The 23,803-nt window shown below is 43.2% G+C and overlaps 1 protein-coding gene across 1 annotated transcript in view; it reads left to right on the top strand.

Moving 5' to 3' along the window:
- The window catches only part of Ildr2 (immunoglobulin like domain containing receptor 2), a 59,611-nt gene that overhangs the window by 30,725 nt on the left and 5,083 nt on the right, over nt 1–23,803 (top strand). Inside the window, exons 4-9 of the mRNA XM_023706321.1 lie at nt 4,654–4,710; nt 7,625–7,771; nt 8,816–8,992; nt 18,422–18,535; nt 22,206–22,422; nt 23,554–23,785. Coding sequence (XP_023562089.1) covers nt 4,654–4,710; nt 7,625–7,771; nt 8,816–8,992; nt 18,422–18,535; nt 22,206–22,422; nt 23,554–23,785 — 944 coding nt within the window. The remainder of the gene's footprint in view (nt 1–4,653; nt 4,711–7,624; nt 7,772–8,815; nt 8,993–18,421; nt 18,536–22,205; nt 22,423–23,553; nt 23,786–23,803) is intronic.

Raw genomic sequence — 23,803 nt, 5'->3', positions numbered from 1 at the left:
AAAGGAAATAAAGGAAAGAAAATAATTCTGAGTTCTGCTTATGTGGTTGGACAAGCTGCATGAGTGTGGGCCAGACAGAGTCAGGCATTTTGAGAGCCATGCCTTATTCCTGTTTCTGTCTATACAGGGTGCAATGCACATTTCTTTATTGAATGAATGAACTGGAGACACTCCAGAAGTGAGCTGTTTCTCAGAAATATGTATAAACAGTTCAGCTGGGAATAAATCTAAGGTGGCAGTGGCAGAGAGCAGTTAAAACAGAGATATGGGTCAGACTCACAAGTTTTACTCATGGTGCCAGTTTCTAAGTATTTGGTCCAAAGGATCTGAATATACTTGCTCTGGAGCCTGTGACCGTCTGCTATGATGGCACTGTGTCAGTGCATACACAAACTAATGGTGTGCCTGATTCATTTGGTTTATTCATGTGGAAATTTCTTAAACATATCAATTTTGCAAGGCTTGGAAAAAGCTGAGTGGTTATGTGAAAACTATTTTCTATGAGTTTGGGCCTTGGTTTGAAAAGAGTAAATGTGGCTTTCTATTGCAGGGTCTGCTTTCCATCCTTTTCCTCAGATGTGAAAGTGACTTGTAATTGCCAGTTTTAAACTAAATCCTGGAAGAATAACAGTGATTCATAAGTGTTGGTAAAGTGCTACTGAAATCTGGGATGTATTTACTACCATTGTTTAGACATCTTAGATGAGACTTTCATTGGTCATGATAGAATGTATGAAAAGACAGCACATTTCCAACTGGTAGTAGCATTTCTTACAAATTGTTAGGGTAGAAGCTAGAGGCAAAGAAATTTTCAGAAATATAGGATTGCAGCATAAATCCTATTTTTAAAATGCCTTTAGTGCCACTAGAATATAAGTCATAGAGTAAAAGCTATAGAGCTTTGCATTCTCTGTTGTTGATATAATGGTGTTGTCTGCTATACCAAAATCCCTACTATGTTCTGAATTCAGAAGACATTTAATTTTACCCACTTTATTGCGAGAGTCTGCCATTCTCACCAACCTGAGGCTAACATAATATTACAGAAATGCATTGTGGGAAGTCTTCACTTTCTGAAACCCCAGCTATTGACTGTTGCCTCGGGGGAATGAGGAGTGTGATGTATGTGTTCCTGCTGGAGTGACAAGCTTTGTGCATTCCCTATCCATATGTCATAGACACTCCCCCTAAGAGCCAGTTTCATGCTCATCTCCTTAATTTTTGCAAGTATGAAAGGAAGAAAATCTAGAGTAAAATATGAAAGGTCCTTCATTGTTTTTCTAGGATGCCCTTTCCAACTTCTCAGAAATAAGAAAGGCTCACAATCTGATGTGTCATAGTATTGCTCTGGGGTTTTAATTTGAACACATGTGCCTGTAAGAATTTACATTCACCATCATTCTTGTGTGAAAGCAGCATTAACACACATTTAAGGTAACCTATACAGCCTATGTGGGAAATACACATTTGTGTTTTCCCACCCATAAATACATCTGTGTGTATATACCCACCAGAAGTTGAAAATCCATGGCCCACAGGCATATTTTGTTTGACTTATCCACTGTCTTAAATATATATATGAATTAGTTCTCCAGTATTTGAAAGTGAGGGTATTTTGTTAAAAATATGAGATCTGATAAATCTTGAACAATAGGATGATATGGAACCCTGAAGATAGATCCCACAAGGCAATGACTGGTTAGAGGTGAGCAGCAGCAGCCCTGCAATGGAGCTCCCATTTTCTGTACCCAGGCGTTCCCTGTTCATTTAAAACTGGCCAGCTGTCCTCATTCACATTACCTGCCTATCCCTATAGACATTCACAGCTCCAACCACTGAGTCAAATTTGATAACTAAAAATTATCTAGATGGGGTGAATGTACAATAACTTGTCTAAACCAGGATACTTTGAAAGTCAAAAGGGATACCGTCAATAATCACATCATGACCATAAGCATAAACCAGGACTGTCCCAGACGAACTAAGAAATATGGTCTTCCGATTTATATACCACAACATTCAACCTCTTATTTCTTATAGTGAGAAAACTGAGACCAAGAAGTAATTTGTCTGCCCTCGTCAATAAATAAATCAATGATAAGTCTGCCCTAAGCTACCTTGAATCCCAGTCTACTACCTTTTCCAACATAATGTAATGCATATACTATGCAAGAGTCCACAACCTCCTCAAATGTGTGGATTTTTATAAGTAATAATTAACATGTAACTGATGTCCTGTGGTAGCCTACAAATTTATAGCTTATATCCATGGCATTTTATTATTAATCTAATTAATGATTTGGATGCCTAGAAATGTATAAAACATTGATAAGCCTGAGAACTACAGAGTAAACACAAAGCTTCTCATTTTACTAGATATAAGAAGAGACATATTTAGAAGTACTAAATGAGTACTAGAGATGGAGAAAAAACCTTTATAGCAAAAATCTCCCATCAAGTGAGTAGATGACAACTGACTTGCCAACAAACAGTGTATGTTGACTGATCATCGGCTATTGTGTGGTAATTAATACTAATTGTGTCTTCAAGAGATGTCCAAGATCCCACATTCCTAAATCTTTGATCCACTATGTATAGCCGTGTTGGCTTTCCAAGAGATATTTTTATAGAAAGCACTCTGGATGAGACAGATGCATGCTGTTAATCACTTGCTCAGTTTCAATCCCAGACCCTTGTCTAGTTTTCTCCTGTAGTGGGTTTTGTGAGCATTGGGGGTGCCTCTTAGCCTCTTGTGAAGGCTGAGAACAAAAACCAGTCTGAGTGTCTCTCAGTCTCAGGACATCTTTTTCCAGTGCCTCATGTGATTCTCACTTCTCCTCCTGAGGAACCTTATGAGAAGCAGAGCTGGCCTGAGACACCATCCCTTTCCCTTGCAATATACTCTTAGCTCTCCAGATGTAGGAGACATGGCCAGGGGCTCATGTGACCATTCAGCCCCCGGTAGATGAGGAGGGCCAGGAAAAGGTAAAGTGAGCACAGATCTCCTTTATTCCATGCTAACTTTTTGCTCCAACTGCCGCATCTTCCCTAGTTCCTGGAGGTGCCCTTGTCCTTTGACCTTTGTCAGAGCTTCCTCTCCGTGGGGTGCCTTTAGAGGAGGGACCAGGGACCAAGTCTGGTCCTTATAAGCCTCACATGGGTAGCATTTTCTCTATTGTAACTCAAAAAACTTTAACAACAAATAATGGTTTCTAAATGAGATCTATCTGTCTATCTATCTGTCTGTCTGTCTGTCTGTCTGTCTGTCTATCTATCTATCTATCTATCTATCTATCTATCTATCTATCTATGAATTTTGTTTTTATATGGAAAGAATGACTGTAGAAAAATATAGATTGTAGACTTTTATTGTGTTATGCCCAGGCTGGACAATCAGTACTGCCAAACATGTCTCTTGTATCTGGTAAAATGAGAGTCATTTCTTTAATACTTTACTCTCTAATATTTTCAATGTTTCAGTGTTTTAAACATCTCTGGGTGTTCGGTGGTCCAAATAATTAATTAATAATCCTATCACTGGTGATATAATAAACCAATTTATAGGCCCTAAAGCGGTGCTGTCCAAAAGTTCTGTGTGCTTGCCGAGCCCTTGAAATGATAATATGTGGTTGATATTGGTAATATTAAGTTAATTTTGCTTCCTTTTACTTTCTTAATATAATTACTAGGTAAAATTACCTGTGTTGCTGGCACTGTATTTCCATTGAAAGGAGAGAAGTCTGCCTGTGGTTTCCTAGTGGAACTTCCTAGTTTATTAATAAAGCTTCAGTGTGGTAGAGATAGCATCACGGGCCTTTATGTTTACCTTGATGGGAGAATATGGTGAAAAGATCAGAACATTTTTCAGTAAGTCAGGCCCGTTTTTAAAAAGAGTTATCTCTCTCACATCCCTGAGTGCTTGTTTCCTGCACAGCTCTTTGCCTCCCCAAGCCTCGGAGGGCACCTGTTCCTACACCAATTAAGCTTCTGTGCCGTATCACCCAGAAGGCTCTTGGGAACATACAGTGCCAGCTGTGGGCACCATATGGAAAAACCATACCATATACATATGTAGAGCGTATTTCTGAAGCCAGAAGGAGTGTAGAGGAGTGTGTAAGCGATCTAGCTTTATCTGTGCCTTGTCATTGAAAGTTTTAATCATTGAAATATCTTTAGGCCATAAATAGAATCATGTAGCAAGATAATTCTGAGATAAAACCAAATATGTACTTTTGTTTTTATATGGACATAGGTCTGTGTATGGATGTTTGAAAATGTAGGCAGAACATTTGGATACAGATGGGTTTGACTTGCAATACAGTGTATGGAAAGGGATGTAGAAGTGGGGCCTGTCAATCTGCTCAAGCAGAGTTTTTCATATGGAAACAGAGATTTCCTCTTCCCTAAAATAGTTGGAGAGGAAGTTCTGTTTCTGCTGCCACCTAGTTTAGGTACAGACTCCACTTCGACGGCTGCCGAAGACTGTAGAAAAGGTCATAGTCTTGGACTAAGAGCCTTGGAGATGAGCTCGCATGCCCTGCTGAGCGTGACCAACAGCCCCACGTAGGGTGGTACCACTGGGAGTCATGTTTCCGCCTGCGTTTTCCTTTGGAGTAACATCTTTCCTTCTTCTTTTCCTTCCACTTCTTCCAGGCAGGACAGGGCTGCTTGCTGATCTTTTGCCCAGTTTTGCTGTGGAGATTATGCCAGGTATTCAGTCATTTAACTCTTTATTTGCTTGATTTGCTATCATTCCATCTGTCTTGCTTTTGCTTTAGTGACTAATTTCTTGTTTAATCTATTTACACATTTGTCTATATATATCTGTGATCTTTTGCAGGATGAACTGAGCCCATTGGAAGAGCTTTTAAAGTGTATTCCTTCTGTTTCTAGGCCTTAAAATAATGATAATTAAACTTGGGCTGACAAATTTGAGTCCTAGTTCTTCAGTGTCAGGCACCTTGGAAGTCTCCATGCCCACCTCACTATTTTATCTGTACCCAGAGAACTTTTGAAATTCTTAACAAAGTCATTATTTTCATGTTTGCCTATTTGTTATTATTCAATCATGTTATTCTGAATTGTATTTTTTATTACATGGTTGAAACCCTTTTTCAAACCTTAGGAAAGATATGTACCCGTCCAGCATTGAAAAATACACATTGGGCATGTGGTGGCACATGCCTGTCTCCACAAAGCTATGGAAGGCTAAGGCAGGAGGACCACAAACTTGCGCCCAGTCAAAACAACTTAATGAAACCTTGAATCCCTTAGAGTCCCATGGACAATATGTCAAGCACACCCACCCCAAATATACATCTCTCTCTGTTGATGTAGCTTCGGGTGAATGTACCAGCCTAAGCAAACCAAGTCAGTTTGGTTGAGCAATGTATTTCATAATGGAAGAAAGCACATAGAAAATCAAGAATGAACAGTGGTGAAGACAAGCCAAACTCAAGAATTAAGAAAGGATGGGATTTAGTTTTATTTTGGAGAGTTTCTGTCAGGGTTTTAAGAGCACTCTAAAAGCAGAAGAGGGATACAAAATATTTCCAGCTATTGGTTTTGGCTTATTTGATTTTTTAAAAAAAATATCCAGAGTCCTCACAGTTGAAGCTCGCTAATCATTCTTGTATGAATCTTTCTAGCCCTCTCCCATTAGCGGGACAGCCCAAGTCCAGACAATTTTCCTGCCTTTGCTCCCAAGGACAGAAAGAGATAGCTCTTTGTAACCCCCTTATCAAAAAGTTCACCTAATTTGTCAGTATTTGCTCACAAAGCAAAACCTCACAAAAGTCCAGTGTTACTTGGTGATATTTCAAACTAAAAGTTTACATCTCTGGAGTCTGTGGAGGAGTTACTATATACTTCATATCGGGCCTTTTCCACCTGAATATCCTTCCCTTTGACTCCAAGAATCTTTAAGCAGATAATATTCTTTTGTCCTTTAAATAAAACCTGCCAGCCATTTTCCCTTCAGTGCCTGACATAAGTTGTAATCACTACTCCACACAGCTCAGTAACCTGCAGGACATCACTCAGGGAGGCTGAGGCAGAAGGATCACAAGTTCAAGCTCGGCCTGGGAACTTAGCAAGATCTGATCTAAATAAATAAATAAACAAACAAACAAACAAATAAGTAAATGGAATGCAAGTCAGTGCAAAAGCCCTGGGTTAAATTCCAGTACCAGACAAACAAAACAAAACAGCTCCTTAAGCTCCTATCTGTCTCAAGCCCTGTTGAGTTAGATTACTGCCAAGACCTGGCCCAGAGCCTTGCTATCTGCTGTCCTCAGCAAGAAGGGTACAAAACCAGGACTAAGCCTGCTTAGTCCTTCACTGCAGAGAGGCTGGCCTGCTTAATTTGAATGTATTTAATGGGTAAGTGAGGAAGGACATTCCGGAGACATACGTTGTTTTCTCTCCGAGGAAACTCTGTTCCAACCAAAGGTCAAATGATGTTACATGGTCACAAACTTTTTATGATAACAATATGTCATATTTTAAAACTCCCAAATGAATGCCCATTTAACTGAAAGAATCCTTAACCAAAAGAAAAAATTTTAAGTGTACATAAAGCTCATTGTAAAGGGACATTTTGACAGATGGCTTTAACCAAAGTGAATTGCTTTAGTCTTTTAGCTTCTAAAGGGGAGCAGAGCCCATTGCACTAGGTCTGCATGGGTCGCCAGCCAAGTCCTGATAGTGCAATATTGAGACAATTCGCTTGAGGGCCACAGTCATTTTTATCTAAGCCAAGTAAGATTTGTTGCCTTCCTCTTAATCTTTTGGATGGGCAGATGAAATCCAATTCATGTTCAGCCTCTGGCAGAGCTGTGAAAATAGCAGGAGTTAAATCAACAGACTCAAACACATGCAGGTCATTTGTGTAACCATTTATCACCGCTCTGAGCCATGTTGGCCCATGGCTATGCCAGCTCAGTAGCATGGTCAGCCTGAAGGTGTTCAAACCAAACCTATTATCCAGGGCTGGAGACACTGTCTTCTCTATGTGAGATGATGTCTCCAGGTTTTTTAAGCCATATGTAGCTCTCCAAGTAGAAACAAGAAGTTTGGATCTCAGTCCCAGTGCTGAGAACAGAAAAACATTGATCAGCAGGGCACACAGGTGGATACTTTTGGGCCTAGACCACCAATGATGGTCTAGCTGTGTCTAAACAGAGAGGCCCCTTTCTCAGGATTTACACTTAATAGACAAGATTAAGTTGACTCTAAAAGGTAGGTATTCTCAAGATTACCACTGCATAGCCCAGCAGTCAGTCTCTCCCACCAACCGCCAGAGCATTCTGTTCTGATACTACAATCTATTTGGTAAACCTTCCCCAGGTAGGGACCCTAGAATCCCCCCATTGCTTTGTACTGTGCTGGTCGTTTTGCGTGCCCAGTGTGAGACGTAGGTAACCTTCCCTCTTCTCCGCTTCTCCAAAGTGTCCAGGTTCCTCTCATGCTTAGAGCCCCTCTTGTGTTTGGGGGTCCCCTAGGAAGGTGTACTCTCTTCCCCAGGTCCTCCCCTGCCTCCCTTCACAGGGGGACATTAATCAGACCATGCCCTATCCTGGAGGCAGGCCACCTCGAGTGTGGGTTTCTCTGTGTGTCCTTCCAGAGTGGGTGTTTGTTGGCCTGGTGCTCCTGGGAATCTTCCTCTTCTTCGTCCTCGTGGGGATCTGCTGGTGCCAGTGTTGTCCACACAGCTGCTGCTGCTATGTCCGCTGCCCCTGCTGCCCGGACTCCTGTTGCTGCCCCCAGGCCTGTGAGTAAAGGAAGAATCAGTGGAGAGATGTGGCGTGACTAGAAGAAATGTCACCTCTCCACCTGACAACTGTCTACCTTGAGTTCCTCCTTCACTTCTTTTCTTCCACCCCAAAAATTGGTCATCCCAGGCCCTCTCCTCTATGTGAGCCCACGGCTTCCGGGATGACCACTTTGTTTTCTTCCTCACCTACATGTACATCTCCGTGCTTTCTATCCACACCATCACTCCATGCCTTCGGAATTCTCACTGATATTGCTGCTCAGAGAAAGGGCAGGTCCAGGACAGTGAAGTTATGGGCTAATGATTTTTCTTCTTTTGGGGCATCCAAAGTAGGAAACCTCCACTGATTATCCCCCTCCCATGCAGAGAATGTCTTCTGTTATAAACAGAGCGTGCAAACACCGATGACCTCTGGGCACCTTCCAGCAGACGCTGATAGCTTTACTTATTTCTGTGATGAAATGGGCCACAACAGGAACTCATCCTCATTTGGGGATTCACCATTTCACCTTCCTAGCCAAATCTATACAGGCATTCCTTTTGGCTCCCTTCCCATAAGCCAGTCTTGGAAGAGAGAGGTGCACTGTGTATGCTTTAGCAGTAAAGCAGTGTTAGGAGTTTTGATATCATAGAGCAGGAGCTGTGCACAACCCTGTTGCTTACTGTGCTTTTCCTGAAGAGGCTCTGAATCTCCCTGGAAGCAGCCCTGGGCAGCCCTGATGCTAGGCCTGTTTCAGAGAGGTGGAGGCCACCCACATACAGAGTAAGCAAGAGTGGGCCGCTGCTGTCACTGGGGGTGCTGCAGTGACGCTCCCAGAACCATGTAATTATCCAGTTGCCAGGTACCAAATACTGCAGTTCCTTATGTCACTGTCTTTCTGACAGAGCTGGAGGAGGCCTGGGGAGAATCCACACAGTCCTAGGAGAGCATGCATATGCCCAGTAGCCCCCCCCCCAAGTGCTTCCTCAGGGGTTTTTGGCTGAGGGTTGTGGAGGGTGGGACACAACATAATCTCTCTTGCTCTTCATCTCCCTCCACAGTGTATGAAGCAGGGAAGGCAGCCAAGGCCGGGTACCCTCCCTCTGTCTCCGGTGTCCCTGGCCCTTACTCCATCCCCTCTGTCCCTTTGGGAGGAGCCCCCTCATCTGGCATGCTGATGGACAAGCTGCACCCACCTCCCTTGGCACCAAGTGACTCCACTGGAGGAAGCCACAGTGGTAAATGTAGTTCCAGCCCCTGCCCCATGCTTGTCTTGGGCCCCCACACTGGTTGCTTGGTGATGAGTCCAGCCCGTTTAGTAAGGTGTCCTTGGGGTAATGTTGATCTCCATTCCAGAAGGGACACTGTCCATTGTATACTTGTAGCTTTGAAGTGTATTTTAGGCTTTGCAAGGGCTGTGGGACACTGCTGAGCCCTGCTGTCTTTCCAGGATCCACAGTAACTAAAACTACAGGGAATATGCAAACTACTCCTTGAATGCTGACCATTAGATAAATAGTTGTCTCACCACTACCTAACGTTTAGGACTACTAGGTACTGTGTGGGACAGCAGGGTGGGTAGGATGTAGTTTCTCTAACAAGCAGTATCATCTAGTCAGGGAGAGAGAATAGATCTTTAAGACTATTAGAGGCTGACATGTATGAAAGAGATAAAGTAGTTACAGAGAGGCAGAGAAATTTAGGCTGGGCCTAAAGGAATGAGTAAGACTTAGGAACTAACAGGAGGAAATGTTGAGTATGTCCAAAAAAAGGAAGGCCAGTGCAGTGAAGAACCAAGCCTGGAAGAACACAGTGTGTAGTATCTGACTTGTCAGAATGGCTGGAAGAAGATAGAAGGATGCTGTGGAGCCAGCTTAAAGATGGCTTTGTGACTCTGCGGAAGCAGTGGGCTTTGTGGGGTGAGCAGGCGAAAGCCCCTCCCGGCAGATTCCCAGGTTGAGAGATGGCAGGATGACAGATGAGTAGTAATTGGGAGAGAGGGAGCCTAAGCTCTGACAGATGTCGTGCAGCTGTGCTATGTGACCAACAGGCTTATGGTGGAGAGAGCAGGGGCAAAGTACTTGGGTAAATCTAGGAGATGGTTTGCAAGAAGCAAGGAGATGCGAGAGAAGGAATGGAAGGGAGGCTTTGCGGGAACTCCAAGCTGTTACTGATGTAGATCACAGACATGAGTAAAAATATTGCTAAAGAGAGCAGATCTAGATGAAGAGCAGCTCCATTTGGTGTCTGGTGAATTTGTGCAGAGGTGAGGAAGAGAGGTGGAAGCGCAGAGTGTGATGGAGAAGTAGGGGGCTTTAAAATAGAGCTTTCCCAGGGCGTTTGAGCAGGGCTGCAGGGTAGTGAAGCTTAAGATTGTGTGCGTCGAGGATTTAGAGGGTGATGTTTAAATCCCTAGATGTGGATGAGCTGCTAGGGCTGGAAGGATCTGGACTTTAGAGAGAGAAGCGAGGGTCCGGCTTACCTAAGCAACCACCAGTACCTGACTGTGGCAGGTGTGGATATCCTCAGTGAGTAATCAGTATTTATGTTTTCTCCCCCTGGAACTATTAGTAGAATTCTGATGTGTGAGAGTAGGAATGAGTCATGAGCTGAGAAGTCAAAGTTAATGATCAAGGACAATCAGGGAGCTAGAAAGGAAGAGTCAGTATAGCTCATTGCCCAGAGGACAGAGTGGGCAGAAGAGACATTACTGAAACTTATCTCAAGGTCTTTACTTTCTGCATTCTCTGCTCTTCCTTTGCCTTCCTCTCTCTGGTCCCCATAAATCTTTCATTCTCTTACTTTTTTTTAATTAGGCAACTTATCATAATAAAATGAATCTTATTTACAGGGTATCAAATGCTTTCTCTTTCATGTTTTCTGTCTTTTCTCATTTCCTGTTTGTTGCAATTTAATCATTTTGGCCCCATCTTGCCACATGAACCAACTGCAATTGGAAGTGGCTTTGAAGAGAGAATATATTATTTCACAAAGGAAGAAATTGCAAAGTAAAGTAATTTGCAGCACCTCACTCTGCCACCCTCGTTCACCCTCAGTACCTCCTCTGTCCTCTTGGCTGACTCCCCTGGCAATCCTTGGATGACACCAGAGTTTTAGGTACTAAATGTCTTCAGAGATGGAGAAAGTGCACTACACTGTCGTGCTACTTTCCCTGCAAGTGAGGAAGAGTTTTCCAGGAGTTCCTTTGCCCTCCACTAGACTTCTTGCAGTTTCATTGACTAGAGTTGTGTTCCATGCCCATTCCTAAATTAGATGGGTTTGAACTGATCAAGACTCACTTCTTAGACCGGGACAGCCATTTGTCTCAGAAGTGAACACAGTCAGTACTGTTAGCCAAGTGACAGAAGCAAGATGGCAACCAGGGTCTAGCACAGCAAGGCTGGCCACATCATGATTATCTGTCTGTGGAGCTGGCACAGAGCACTTCCTGGTCTCTGCAGGCACATTTCTGTACTCATAGTCTCTTGGGAAGCAGGCATGATGGCATTCGGCTAATCCTTCTGTTAGAAGGGTGGTGTAGGCCACTGTAGACTATTCTGTGAAGAACTTTAAAAGTGTTAAAAAATGCTACTGTTTAAAAATGTAAATTTAGCCACTTCATATGCTACTTTAATTTTAGGGTAATCGTCTAGCAACATAATTTTTCAGATCACATTTGTATACAATACTCTTTTGAATACTGTACAGTTTAAAAGGCATCTTTGTTGAGCTATGTATAGTGGAGACAGTTGTTACCAGATGGGAGAGGGAGAAGAGGCCTCCTGATTCCTTTTTCCATTCTTCACAGCAGTTGCTTGACACTCTTTCTTTCTTTTTTCTTTTTTCTTTTTTCTTGAGGCTTTCTTTGTTACAACAAAAAAAGATACTGTCCTCCTACTTTGGATCCACCACTTTCAACTTTGTCAAGGTTCTGTTTATTGAATGTCCATACTGTACCTCATTTCTGATTCAGATCTCCCATTTTCCATTCTTTAATAAACTCTTTCCTATCAGCATCAAAACATGCTCAAATCTCACCCATTAAAATACAATGATCTGCAAAAAAAATTTCTAAAGTCTCCTAATATTACTTCCCTGACCCTTTTTGCCATTTACAGCCAAACTCCTTTAAAAAGAGGTCTGAATGTTGAATGTCTCTATTTCTTCTGCTCTCATCAGCACCTCAACTAACTTCCATCTTGCTGTTGCTATTAGGATTCCAGACTCCAGCTCCTGCCAGCGTTGCCTGATGGCTAGATCTAATGGAAGCTTTCCTGTCCTCACCTCCTGCAGCTTCTCCAAAACCTTTCCATCCCTGCCCAATTATTTCTCCTTGCTCTTTGATCCTTGTAGTCTTTCTGCTTGTCTCTTCAGATACTGGTTATTCCTTTCTGTGCCCTTCTGTTTGGTCTGTACTCTCCTCTCTGGAAAATCCTATCTATACCCATAACTTCTGCTCTCTTCTACAAAGTATGATGGAAAAAAATGGTGTGTTTTTAAATTTTTCAGAATTATTACATTAAAAGACACATTGCTTTTGACTCTTCCCCTCAAAACTTCCTCTTGCTCCTAACATACTCATCCCATTGTTTTTGCCATTTTCTAAAGCAGGAAGTCTTTTCTTGAGTAAATTTTGTTGCTCTGTCCTGAATACCTTGATGTCTTGAATGGATTAAAAACATTTACTTTTCTTGGTCATTTTGATTTTTGGAAAGAGCCAGAACACACGTGGTGGCAGGTCTGATAAATAAGGTGGTTGAGGACACACCACAATGTTTTTGTGAGCCTGCCTTCCCGTTGCCTGGCACTGGGCAGCAGCACTCATATTTTTGATCAAACTTCTTAGAGATGACTTCCAGAACTGCTTCAGAGGGTGAAAAGGACAATGGGTAAGTTGTTAGAAGTCAGGGGAAATATTTTGTAGAGAATTAATGATTATATATATATATATATATATATATATATATATTTTTTTTTTTTTTAAGACAGAGTCTTGTGATTTGGTTTAGTGCCATTGTCCAACTTATTGTGTAGCCCAAGCTGGGCTCAAACTCACAGTGATTTTCCTGCTTTGTCATCCTGAGCGGTAATAGGTGTGTACTACCACACCTGGCTTTGTAATACATTTTAATTTAAATATTCAAGGACTCTGTGGACTAAGAGCCTGCTTAGGCAAGCTCAAGGACTGGGGTTTGTTTCCTGAGTCCAGGCGTGGTGGCTCATGCCTGTAATCCCAACACTGGGGAGGTTGAAAACAGGAGGATCACTATGAGTCCAAGATGTGTAGTGAGACCATTACCAAATATATAAAAAATTATATTATTGTTTAATCCTTCTTGTACATACATACCGATGATTCCCAATTACTACCTGCAGCCTCTCTTGCCCCTTAGTCCCGTATCCACCTCCTCTGGACATCTCGACCTGATGTCTTATAAGCACTTAAACCTCAGCTTCCAGGAAACAGACTTGAGCTGCTGCTGCTGCTCCACTTTGAACCAGATCCTACATATCTTACATCCAAGGATGGTAGCATTGTTAACTCACTGGCCTAAACCAGAAGCAGAGACTTCATCCTTAAGCCTTCCTTAGCACTCCCTTCTCTCAGCCAGCTGGTCACCAGAGTCCTTCACCTTCAGAGTACTTCAGGATAACCTTGAATTGGTTTCCTTTCTTTGGTTTCTTCTGCAGCTCTGGTCTGTGCTGCCTTCCCCTCTGACTTTGCTTAGTGCAGCTGTCTCCTTGTTGTTCTCTCTCGCTCTGCTTGTGCCTTACTCTGATCTGTTTTACTTCAATCTACCTGGCTTCCACTCATCTTTTGAAAGAATTGAGTAGATGAGTAGGGTTTTAAAATGCCATATTCGAAATTATATATATATATATATATATATATATATATCCCTACTGTATATGTACAGAGAATATGCAAATTTTAAGAATCACTTCTCCCACAATTGAGCTGCTGTCACCCCGGGGGTGGAATCTGGCAGCTGTTCCATTCTCCATAAACAGCCTCGCTTAGCTCATTAAGAGAGGACAGGAAGAACAAGGCTCTATCTGTGGAAGTCTACCTCAGAGATTTCTTTTGCAAGTTGGATTTTGGCTGCGAAGGGGGAAATTAGCTGAAAAATACTTGTGCCTTAATTGGGTCAAAAGTAGCAGCTCAAATCCTTTTTTTTTTTTTTTTTCTGGAACCGGGGATTGAACTCAGGCCCTTGCGCTTGCCAGGGAAGCGTTTATTCCACTGAGCCATCTCCCCAGCCCCTTCAAATCCTCTTAACAATAAGAATTTTTAAAATTATACTTTGGTGTCATAGGGAAGGTGCCACTATTCTCACTCCCCAGTGAAGTCCAAGGGGACGAGGCTAATGCGAAGACGAGTTGACGTAGGAAGAGCCACAGCCACAAAAGAACCAGACCAAGCTTGAAAGCAGAAATAAATCATCCTTAACCCCAGGCTAAAACATCACTAGGAAAAAAGTTAGTTTCCAAACATGCTTGCCCTTGGCCAATCATCTAGAATATTTCTTACTAGGATATCACACACATCAGAGAGCGCTGTGATCTTCAAAGTACAGACAAACATCAATCTGATGCCATCCTACGTATTTTTAAATTAAAAAACATTTAATGAACGCCCACGCATTTTCCCTGCCCTCCAGGAATTTATAGTCTAGCAGGGTGACTGCTGGGGACTGGTGAATGGAGATAAAATGAATAACAAATGCAGGCCGTAGGGCTGGTGAGATGGCTCAGTGGTCTAAAGCACCTACTTAGAACAAGCTTAGCAAAAAGCACAGGGACCGCAGTTCAATCCCCCAGCACCATATGCCAGCCAGCCCCGCCCCTGGTGGGCTGAGCTGGCCACACACACACACACACACACACACACACACAAATAAATAAAATTAAAACAAACAAACAAACAAAAAACAAATGCAGGCCCTATATGATAAGTTATGGTGTGGGGCAGGGTCAGAAAGGAAAATCTTGCCTTCGGAGGGGAGGGATCAAGACAGGGTCTCTGCTGATTCAAATACTCCTTTGTGACACAAAGCCGGGTTCTGCCAGGATGAGCGAATAACTTAGCATGACGCGCAAATTCTCAGCTTATCATTAAGAAAAGAAGCCTGCTTTTTTAAAAGGAAGAATTACCTAGACTTTTTAGTTACCGAGCCCAAATGGATGATGCCCCTAAAGTCTAATGTTCAATACTTTGCCTCTTTTTTTTTCGACAAAGTTGACTTAATTTAAATTTCTGAAGTCACAGACTGCTGTGACTGAGAAGTCAACACTGAAAGTATCTAGTACAGGGGCATCTCCTTAGAATGCCATTATTGAAAGGCAAAACTATTATTTTCATTTGAGGCTGTAGTTATTGTAACTTTTCAGAGACCTGATAACCTATGCATGCAGTCAAATCTGTACCATAATGTACAGTGTAATTTTGTTTTTAATGACATAGAAAACAATTTAAGTTTCAATCCAAGTGGCAATTAACTGAGAATCCTCCAGCTGTGGTTCAGTGCAGCTGCCTCCTGCCCCCAGCAGGGGATAGCTGGTGCATGGTTCCGTATTGCAACAACCCTTCCCCCCATGATCTGTATCACAAGTCACTGGACACTCACCCTAGAAGGGTTTTCCCTGTTAACAACACCTAGATAAAGCCACTGTTCTGGGTAGAGTAGGCCTCTCCCCAGGCCCATACACATGCTAGCATTCTTTACTTAATCATCAATAGTAATAACCACAAACCTAACCTTCCTGATCAAAATGCCTCAGTAAACCATCAAAGTGGATGATGTACATGCCATACTTCATAATTCATGGACAATACAGTTTTCCTGTCATAGTTTCTCTTTACTCATTCATTCGCCTTACTTATTCAATGACTGCATGAATGAATACATTCATCTGAACACCTGTTTTGAATGTCTGCAATGTGCTAGGCTCTATGCTAGATGCTAGTGATACGTGATAGGTGATAGTGGAAAGTCTTCCTGAGGCTTTATCTCTATAGATGGACAGTACTGAAAATACTCTTTCCAAAGAACCATAAACCTATTCCATTTTCAAGCCAGCAGTAATTCAACTTTTGCGAAGTGTCTGCTAGCTTTAAAACATGGTCCTTAGCACATGGAGAGCCTGAATGATAAAGATTCTTTTCCATCAAGAATTTTGATATCAGGCCTTTATCTAAATAACTTGAAACAAACCCAAATATATTAAGGCCTAAAATAAAAGTTCAAACTAAATTACTGTAAGTTTGGAAAAAGATCACAAGAGAAATATAAATCTTACCCAACTAGGAAAATTAAAGAAAGCCTTTGGAGGATGAGGCTGTGGTTGAGCTTCCATGAATAATTATGAAGACCTCCATGTGCTCCACTGATGTGGTCTTATCTGTTCTCTTTTCTTTAAGAGATTATTTAAAATGGAGGAAATATTATTTATATTTTATAGACAAGAAAACTGAGTTACAACAGGTCATCATTTATTTGAGGTTCCTCAGTAAAACGGTGACAGCATGACCACAAGATGCCCAATTCCCCATTTCCCAGTCCTATCTCACTTGCTAGACGTCACTGCCTTGGTAGAGACATAGCAGTTCTGTGGGATAATTACATTTTAATTGAACTGTCTGAACTACGCTCTAAACGCCTCTGCAGAGAGGGAAGAATGTGTAGCTTGATAAATAAAATCGTTTCTGCTAATAACTGCTTCCGCATAAGGATTATGGCTCTAGCCTCTGGGAGAAGGTGCCACTAAAAAGCATGGGCTGAGATTTGTTAAATTTTTCTAAATAATTTCACAATTTGAGGTGGCTGTGGACTGCCCAGTATGTTCTTAAATAGAAAATCAGTGCACCTGCAAACAAGTGTGTGGGCGACTTCTCTGTTTTTAGTGCCTGGGTTGTGGAACTTTATATTTTAATCTTCTACGTAAATAGCTTGTGGCCTGGGGATGGGGCTGTGCTCCCTCCCCTCCCCCATCATGGTAACAAGCCCAGAGGCTGCACAGCAGAGTTTTCGCTGGAGTGCATGCAGTCATGTGTTTTCCTTATATTTACCTTAAGTTGGTGGTGGGGAGTATGGGGCCTGGGTCTATGACTTCCATCCCATGGTATGGTCCTGCAGGTTGGGAGACAGGACTTGCTGCAGACCGTACCATCCATGACACACCTGAGAGTGTTTTCTACTCTGGGCTTTGCTTAGTTGTGTTCATCATCTCCTTTTTTTTTTTTTTTTTTTTTTTTTTTAAACTCTGTCTCTTCCTAGACTATTGAGAGGCAAGAGACCCTGATACAATGAGGCAACTGTCAATCAGACTACATGGCTCCACCTCTGGCACTGCCAAATTATTCCCAGAAAAGATATTAAAAAGTCCTCTGATCTAAAGTTTTCTCAGTCACGAAGTGCAACTGGTCACAGTGCTTCCTAGAGAGGTTGCAAGGGACAAATGACCATGTAGACATTTAGCACAGGACCTGGCACACTTCCAGTGCTGAATGAGTGTTGTCTAATTACCACTGTAGTTCATCCCCATGCCATCATTCCTTTCTTTCATTCCTTCCTTTACTGTGTACTAGGCCTGCTGATGTCTGGTCATCTTTGGGGGTGGCATTGGGCTAGACTTATATTTAAGTGGTATGGGGTTTACTTATTTATTTTTGAACTTTTATTTATGTATTTGGTACAGGGGCTCGCTACGCAGCTCAGACTCATAGTGATACTTCTGTCTCAGCCTTCCCAGCACTGAGATTACAGGTGTGCACCACCACATCCAGTTTCAGTGGTAGTACTGGGGATTGAACTCAGGTTCTTGTGCTTGCCAGGCAGGCACTTAGACTGCTGAGCTATCTCTCCAGCCCCAAGGAATAGGGTGTAAACAGCCTTTGTTTCTGACAGTATAAGTGATGGAGATGTAAGAGATGGAATTATTTCCCTGCCTTAGGGTTTTTAAAAAATTATTAGTAAGCCCTGAAAGTAATACCTGCTTGTAAGCACATAGCAGCAGGTTGAATTAATCGTGTCTAAAATATGTTAATCTTTTTCCTAAAAGGAAAATCCTGAAGAAATAAAATGGAACCATGATTAGAAATCCATGTGTTTTGCATCTTTTTTTGCATAGGAAGTCTAGAAGCTAATATTGGCTCTTATGTACCACCCAGATTAAGGGAATTTTGTACCATCTCCTAGGCAACTAGAGGCTTCCAGGGCTGGGGGTGGGGGAGGCTTTGTCAAGGTCCCTGATGTTTAGGTATCTGCTTTAAAGGGATGTGTAAACCCACCAAGGGAAGATGTGAACCTCTGACTCTGGAATGACGTGTCTTCCATCTAGAAGGCAGTGTTTCTTAGTGTGAATATCCTCCTCCTGTGGAGCTCAGAAGTTTTGAGAAGATAAACATTCAGTGGAGAGATGGGAGGTCAGAAGACAGGAAGCAGAGGGTATCATGACTAAAATGGAATTCTGTTGTTGGTCTTTAGGTCCTTCATTCAAATGGAGGGGATCTCAGGTTTGGCCCCAGATACATAAGTACAGGTGATTTCAAAAGAAGATTTTATAATTAGGAACCATGTTTTTTCCATTTAGTAAGATGAACATAGGTCATCTTTTTCTGATATTTTCTTTATTTTTTATTTCACCTTCTTGTGCTTTCTCAACAGTTCGCAAAGGCTACCGGATCCAAGCGGACAAAGAGAGAGACTCCATGAAGGTCCTGTACTATGTTGAGAAGGAGCTGGCCCAGTTTGATCCAGCCAGGAGGATGAGAGGCAGATGTGAGCACTGGCTGACTGTGTGTGATTTGTGCACCATGCAGGACCTCACAGCTAAGAAAGTCAGGAGGATCAAATTCAGGCAGCCCTGAACTTGAGGGTCACAGCTATCATAGAGTAAAAGGTTCTTTCTCTGTGAAGAGTAGACCGTATACCCCATGGTTTACGGTCTCTCCATGGGGCAGTCAGCGTTGATTGCAGCAACTCCGTAATCCTGGGTTAGAAATGTTTTATTAAAACAGTTTTCCCCCACTATCCTTTCAAGGTATAGTGAAAGTAATGACACGTTGTGAAGCTTCTGTATCACTTTTTTCCAACACTAAGGGCCCTAGCATCACCATCAGGCTGTCTGGTTGCCGCTTGGAGGCTCACTCAGGGAATGTGAAGACACAAGTTTAGCAAATGGATCTGGGAAAACAGGCTGACATTCATTCCCCTGGGCTGCCCAACCACGGAGATGGAGAGGAGAGCAAAGAGGCTGCTCTTTTTGTCAAAGAGCTTTTTAATTACCAAGTCTGTAGGTAGCTGGGCCCCAACCCCTAACTTATTCACAGTCCTCACAAACGCTGCAGCTGACACAGCTGATTCTTTGGGGTGGATTCCAAATTACTGTCTATCATAGAAGGCAGAACTGGGCAGGTCTGACACGAATGGGCTAATTATCAGTGGGCGCTGGCAGGCATGGTAGTGAGGTCACTGCGTGCTTTCTTTGAACCTTCCTCTTCTTGGAACCAGGGAGAGACTTGATGGAATTGTTGGGAAAACAGTCCCAGACTACAGGAGCTTTATTCAGATTAAGGACAACATATTCCACCCAGTTTGCAATTCTAAATTCATCCTGTCTGCGTTGCACCCATTGCCGCATCCTCCCACCGCAGGGACTATAAAAAGACCATCTCCAGATTGGAATGTCAGGAATGCAGATGTCACTGCACTTGACAAGCTAGTTGTAACAGTGTTGTCATGGATCCGGGTAAGGGGCCAGAGACAGCCAGGGATCAAGGAGAAACCTGAGTAGGGTATCTACCAAATCTCACAACTAGGGTTGGGGAGTTAAAAACTAAGGTCAAAATACAACAGTGGTTTAGGCTATGTCTCCCACCTGACTGTCTTGACTAAAATGGTCTCCAGGGGCCAACTGTTCATAAGACAGTGGATCTTGGATTTGAAGGGATCTTAGAGAAGGCTAGGTCAAGCTTTGCAGTGTACATACTGAAGACACAGAAGATCAGAGGGGGCAGTGACAGAATCAGGAGTAGAACCCAGCTCTTCTGAGTCCCAGTCTCATGATTTTAACACAAGTAATCTCTAAGCAAACTGAATGGCTCTGGCTGTAGCTCTGTTGCAACCATGGCCTTTTGGATGGCTTTCTTGCTTATGTAGTACTCCAGAATGTTGGAACTGGAAGGGACTTCTGTGGCTGTTAAATTCATCTCCTTCATTGTACAGCAGAGGACAGTCAGACAGACAGGGAAGCAATCAGGGCCAGTACCCAAGGCCAGTACAAGGACTGGAACTAGACCACCTGCTGCCTGCAGGTTAGCATTCAATAGCTGCATAGTAATGAAGTAGGAATATAGTTCACTCTGCTTCCAGATGTTGATTCTACTCCTGGAGAGCCAAGTAAGCCCTAGGGAAGATCACAGAATAAGACCATCTTGAAAAATCTCTTTGTAATATGGATCTCATGGTTTCAGGTTAGCGCAGGGAAGTCATAGATTCTGTAAGAATTTGGAGCTTGAGGCATAAACTCATGAATTTGCTAGCCAGTATGGGCCTCATTTGTTTTGTCTTTATATGTGAAAGTTGGCTCTTGAGATTTTTGTAGCCTGATGGTTCCTAGAGCAGGAGTCAGTAAACGAAATCTCCCAGGCTAAGGAGGTTCAAATTTCTGTTTTTGTAAATAAAGTTTTATTGGAGCACAGCCATGCCAATTCAGTTATGTATTATCTGTGACCATTTTCATGCTAGAGTGGCAGAATGGAATAGTTTTAGCAGCATGGCTTGCAGTGCCTAAAATACAGAAAATGTTTGTCAGCAGTTACATGATTGGATGGCTATGAAGTGAGGAATGTGGAAGTTCATGTTCACCTTGGCAGAAATTGTAGTGAAACACACATCCCAGCCAGTTATGAAACTGTGATAGCCTTTCTTATCTGCAGATATCAAAAAGGGTAAGCATAGCATCCCTGAAGTTTCAGGGAAGATCTGAGCCAATATTATTTTTCAATGTCCCACTTGGCCCATTTTAAAGTTCTTTTCTATACAGTTCCTAAGGAAATCATAATTTATGAGAATCATGACAGAGGAAATATTCTGAGTTTTTACTAACCACTAGGATCTGAGTTATTTTCCTTTAAAACAGGCATAAATTAGTTCATTCTCCTTGAAAGGAAGAAAAGTTTAAAAATTAAATTAAAATATAGAAACCAACTAAAGGCACGATCAAAATGAGTGGCATCCATGGTAAAAGCTGTCCCCAGGAGGTTGTGCAGGGGAAGAGTGAGGTTCCCCTCTTTGATGTGTGAAAGTTCTCCGATCCTCCCAAGGCTGTTGGAGATTGGGTGGGGTGAGGACAGAGGAGAACATGAGAGGCACATTTGTGTTTCCCAGGTCTTGGCTTATCTCTCCCTTGACTGCCTTAAAAATGGTAAGTGTTGTTTCAAATAATATTTTGAAGTCTTACTGAAAACAATTTTAGAAAATAAATGGTTTTGGTTACATTGCAAATAGGTTCACTAGATTTATTTTTTTAAGTAAAACGAAATTGAATACATTTTAAAGTTTTATAAATAGTTTCTCTCTCTTCTTTCTAGACCACGATTCTGGTTCTTATTCAAAAGTGCTTTGCCAAAAAAAAAAAAAAAAAAAAAGCTTCTTAGGAAAACAAGAAAGCTGTGACTAGAGAACAACCCCCTTGCACTGGAGCATAAATGGAGACCAGGCCAGAAGGGCAAACCACTCCCTTTTCTTCTCATATCTCCAGAGAACTGGCATACTAGAAATACTCTTTAGGGGAGGGAAAAAGTCTACCCAGGCCTTGGAAGTGTACTTGTTAACACTTGGGCAGGATATTTCGGCCTGTTCTGAAAGGAAGGTGTGTGGACATGAGGCGTACACTTCTCCTTGACCTTGTGGACTTCTAGCTATGCAAGGAGGGGCCAATTAAGGCTCCTCTAAAACATGGAGCAGGATTCACTGTGAAGGCCCCATTACTTGTGATTGCGCTGGCAGGAAAGATGCTGGGTTCTGTGGCTTCTTTTTTTGTTCCTTTTGGCCCAAATTGCTTGGGATCATCATGGCTCATCAATAGAATTATACAGGACTAAGAAAAACATTTCAACAAGGATGATAATATACCAGCAGGCCAGCTGCAGAGAGCGAGTTCTGGGAAGCCTGCCTTAGGTGGAACAAAAACAATTGTTCTTTTATTCCAAGAACAGAGCACGTAGGATGCCTCCCTTTCCATAAACAGTAGGCTTCAAACTGGAGCCAGTCACTGCTGAGCTGAGAACACAAATTCCACTAGTGCAGGTCCATAGCCCACCCAGGGCTGAGGGACCAGAGGGCCTCAAGTGAGAATCCTGGAGCCTTAGATCATTGCACCCAAAGAGAGGCCCCCTTCTTTTCTACCCATTAGAAAGCTTTGTCATGCCTGGTTTTGTCTTTACAGATAACAACACCATCTCTGAACTCAGCTCCCTGCATGAGGAGGACAGCAGTTTCCGCCAGTCGTACCATCAGATGCGGAGCAAGCCATTCCCTGTGTCTGGGGACCTGGAGAGCAATCCTGACTACTGGTCAGGTGTCATGGGAGGCAGCAGCGGGGCAACCCGGGGGCCCTCAGCTGTGGAATACAACAAAGAGGACCGAGAAAGCTTCCGCCACAGGTGATGGGTATGAGGGGGCCAGAGTAGAAGGCGTGTTAAAGCTGAGCCTATTGTTGTTATGTACAAGTATCTGTCTTCCACCTCGTGCTGCCCAGCCATGGCTCTTTTATAGGATATAATAGCTTATTGCAAGGAACTCTTGGGCATCCTTTGTAGAAGAATTCCTTTAAGGCCTTTTGTACGTGTGTGCCACAGGACCCTCAAGGAACCTTCGCATCTCTCTGCCCTCCTCACATATTTTTTCCTGGAACCTCTGACTTCCCACCCATCACAAGCATCATTGTTGATCATTTGTCACATAAGCGATAAAAATGCCAACACTTACACAGCTGCATGTAATTCTCATAACTCTAAGGCAGCTACTACTGCTATCCTTGTTTTAAGTGGGGGAAATACAAATTTCCAGCTGCTCAGGAACTTACCAAGGGTGTTAAAACCAATGAATAGGGAAGGCCAAGACTTCACCAGTTTTGGGGACCATTTCTCCTTGAGTGGCACTTTGTCACCACTCACTGTCCTTTGCTTGAAGGTCTGTAGACATCACTTTTTTTTTTTTTTTTTTACCAACTGCAAGTGTTCCTCTGGCCTCCAGCCAGGTAAGTGGGCCTTAGACCCTGAAGGAGGAACAGGCCTGTTTATGTGTCAACATATATTCCAGAGATTTGGGGGTGTTTTGTCACTTGGCTGGCTTGAAGAGTGTGTGGATGCAACATGCGTTATCAACTAGAGGGCCCATCCTAATGATCAGAAGGCCTTGGGTTGGGGAGATAGCTCAGTAGAATAAGTGCTTGCCTTGCAAGGGCAAGGGCCTGAGTTCAATCCCTGGTTACACACACACACACACACACACACACACACACAGGTCTCACTCTTGTGTTTCAGCACTGAGTAGCCCAGAGAGCATTTTTAGGCATCCAACTCCATTTTGATCCGTCTTACAAACGCATCAGGTAGCTTAGGTCACCCTCCCTTAATGCACCACCGGGCGTGTGAGGGGGCGCAAGATGATTGGTGCACCGGGTGCTGAGCCCAGGTCCTGCACGCAACCGCTGTCTCCCGCCTTCACGTGGCAGGCAGGGTGTAGTTCCCGTCACCCGCGCGGTCCCCTGACCCATCCTCCTCTGCCCGCAGCCAGCAGCGCTGCAAGTCCGAGATGCTGTCCAGGAAGAGCTTCGCCGGGGGCGTGCCGGCGGTGTCCATGGACGAGCTGGCAGCCTTCGCGGACTCCTACGGGCCGCGGCCTCGCCGAGCCGACGCCGGCAGCTTAGAGCCCCGCGGCGGCAGCCGCTTCGAGCGCTCCGAGTCGCGCGCACACGGGGGCTTCTACGCGGACGGCGCGCTCGAGTTCTTCGCGCCCGGGGACGCGCGCGCGCCGCTGCCG

Source organism: Octodon degus, unplaced genomic scaffold, assembly GCF_000260255.1.
Source record: "Octodon degus isolate 3935 unplaced genomic scaffold, OctDeg1.0 scaffold00250, whole genome shotgun sequence".
NCBI lineage: Eukaryota > Metazoa > Chordata > Mammalia > Rodentia > Octodontidae > Octodon > Octodon degus.
This window is presented reverse-complemented; position numbering and strand designations above follow the sequence as displayed.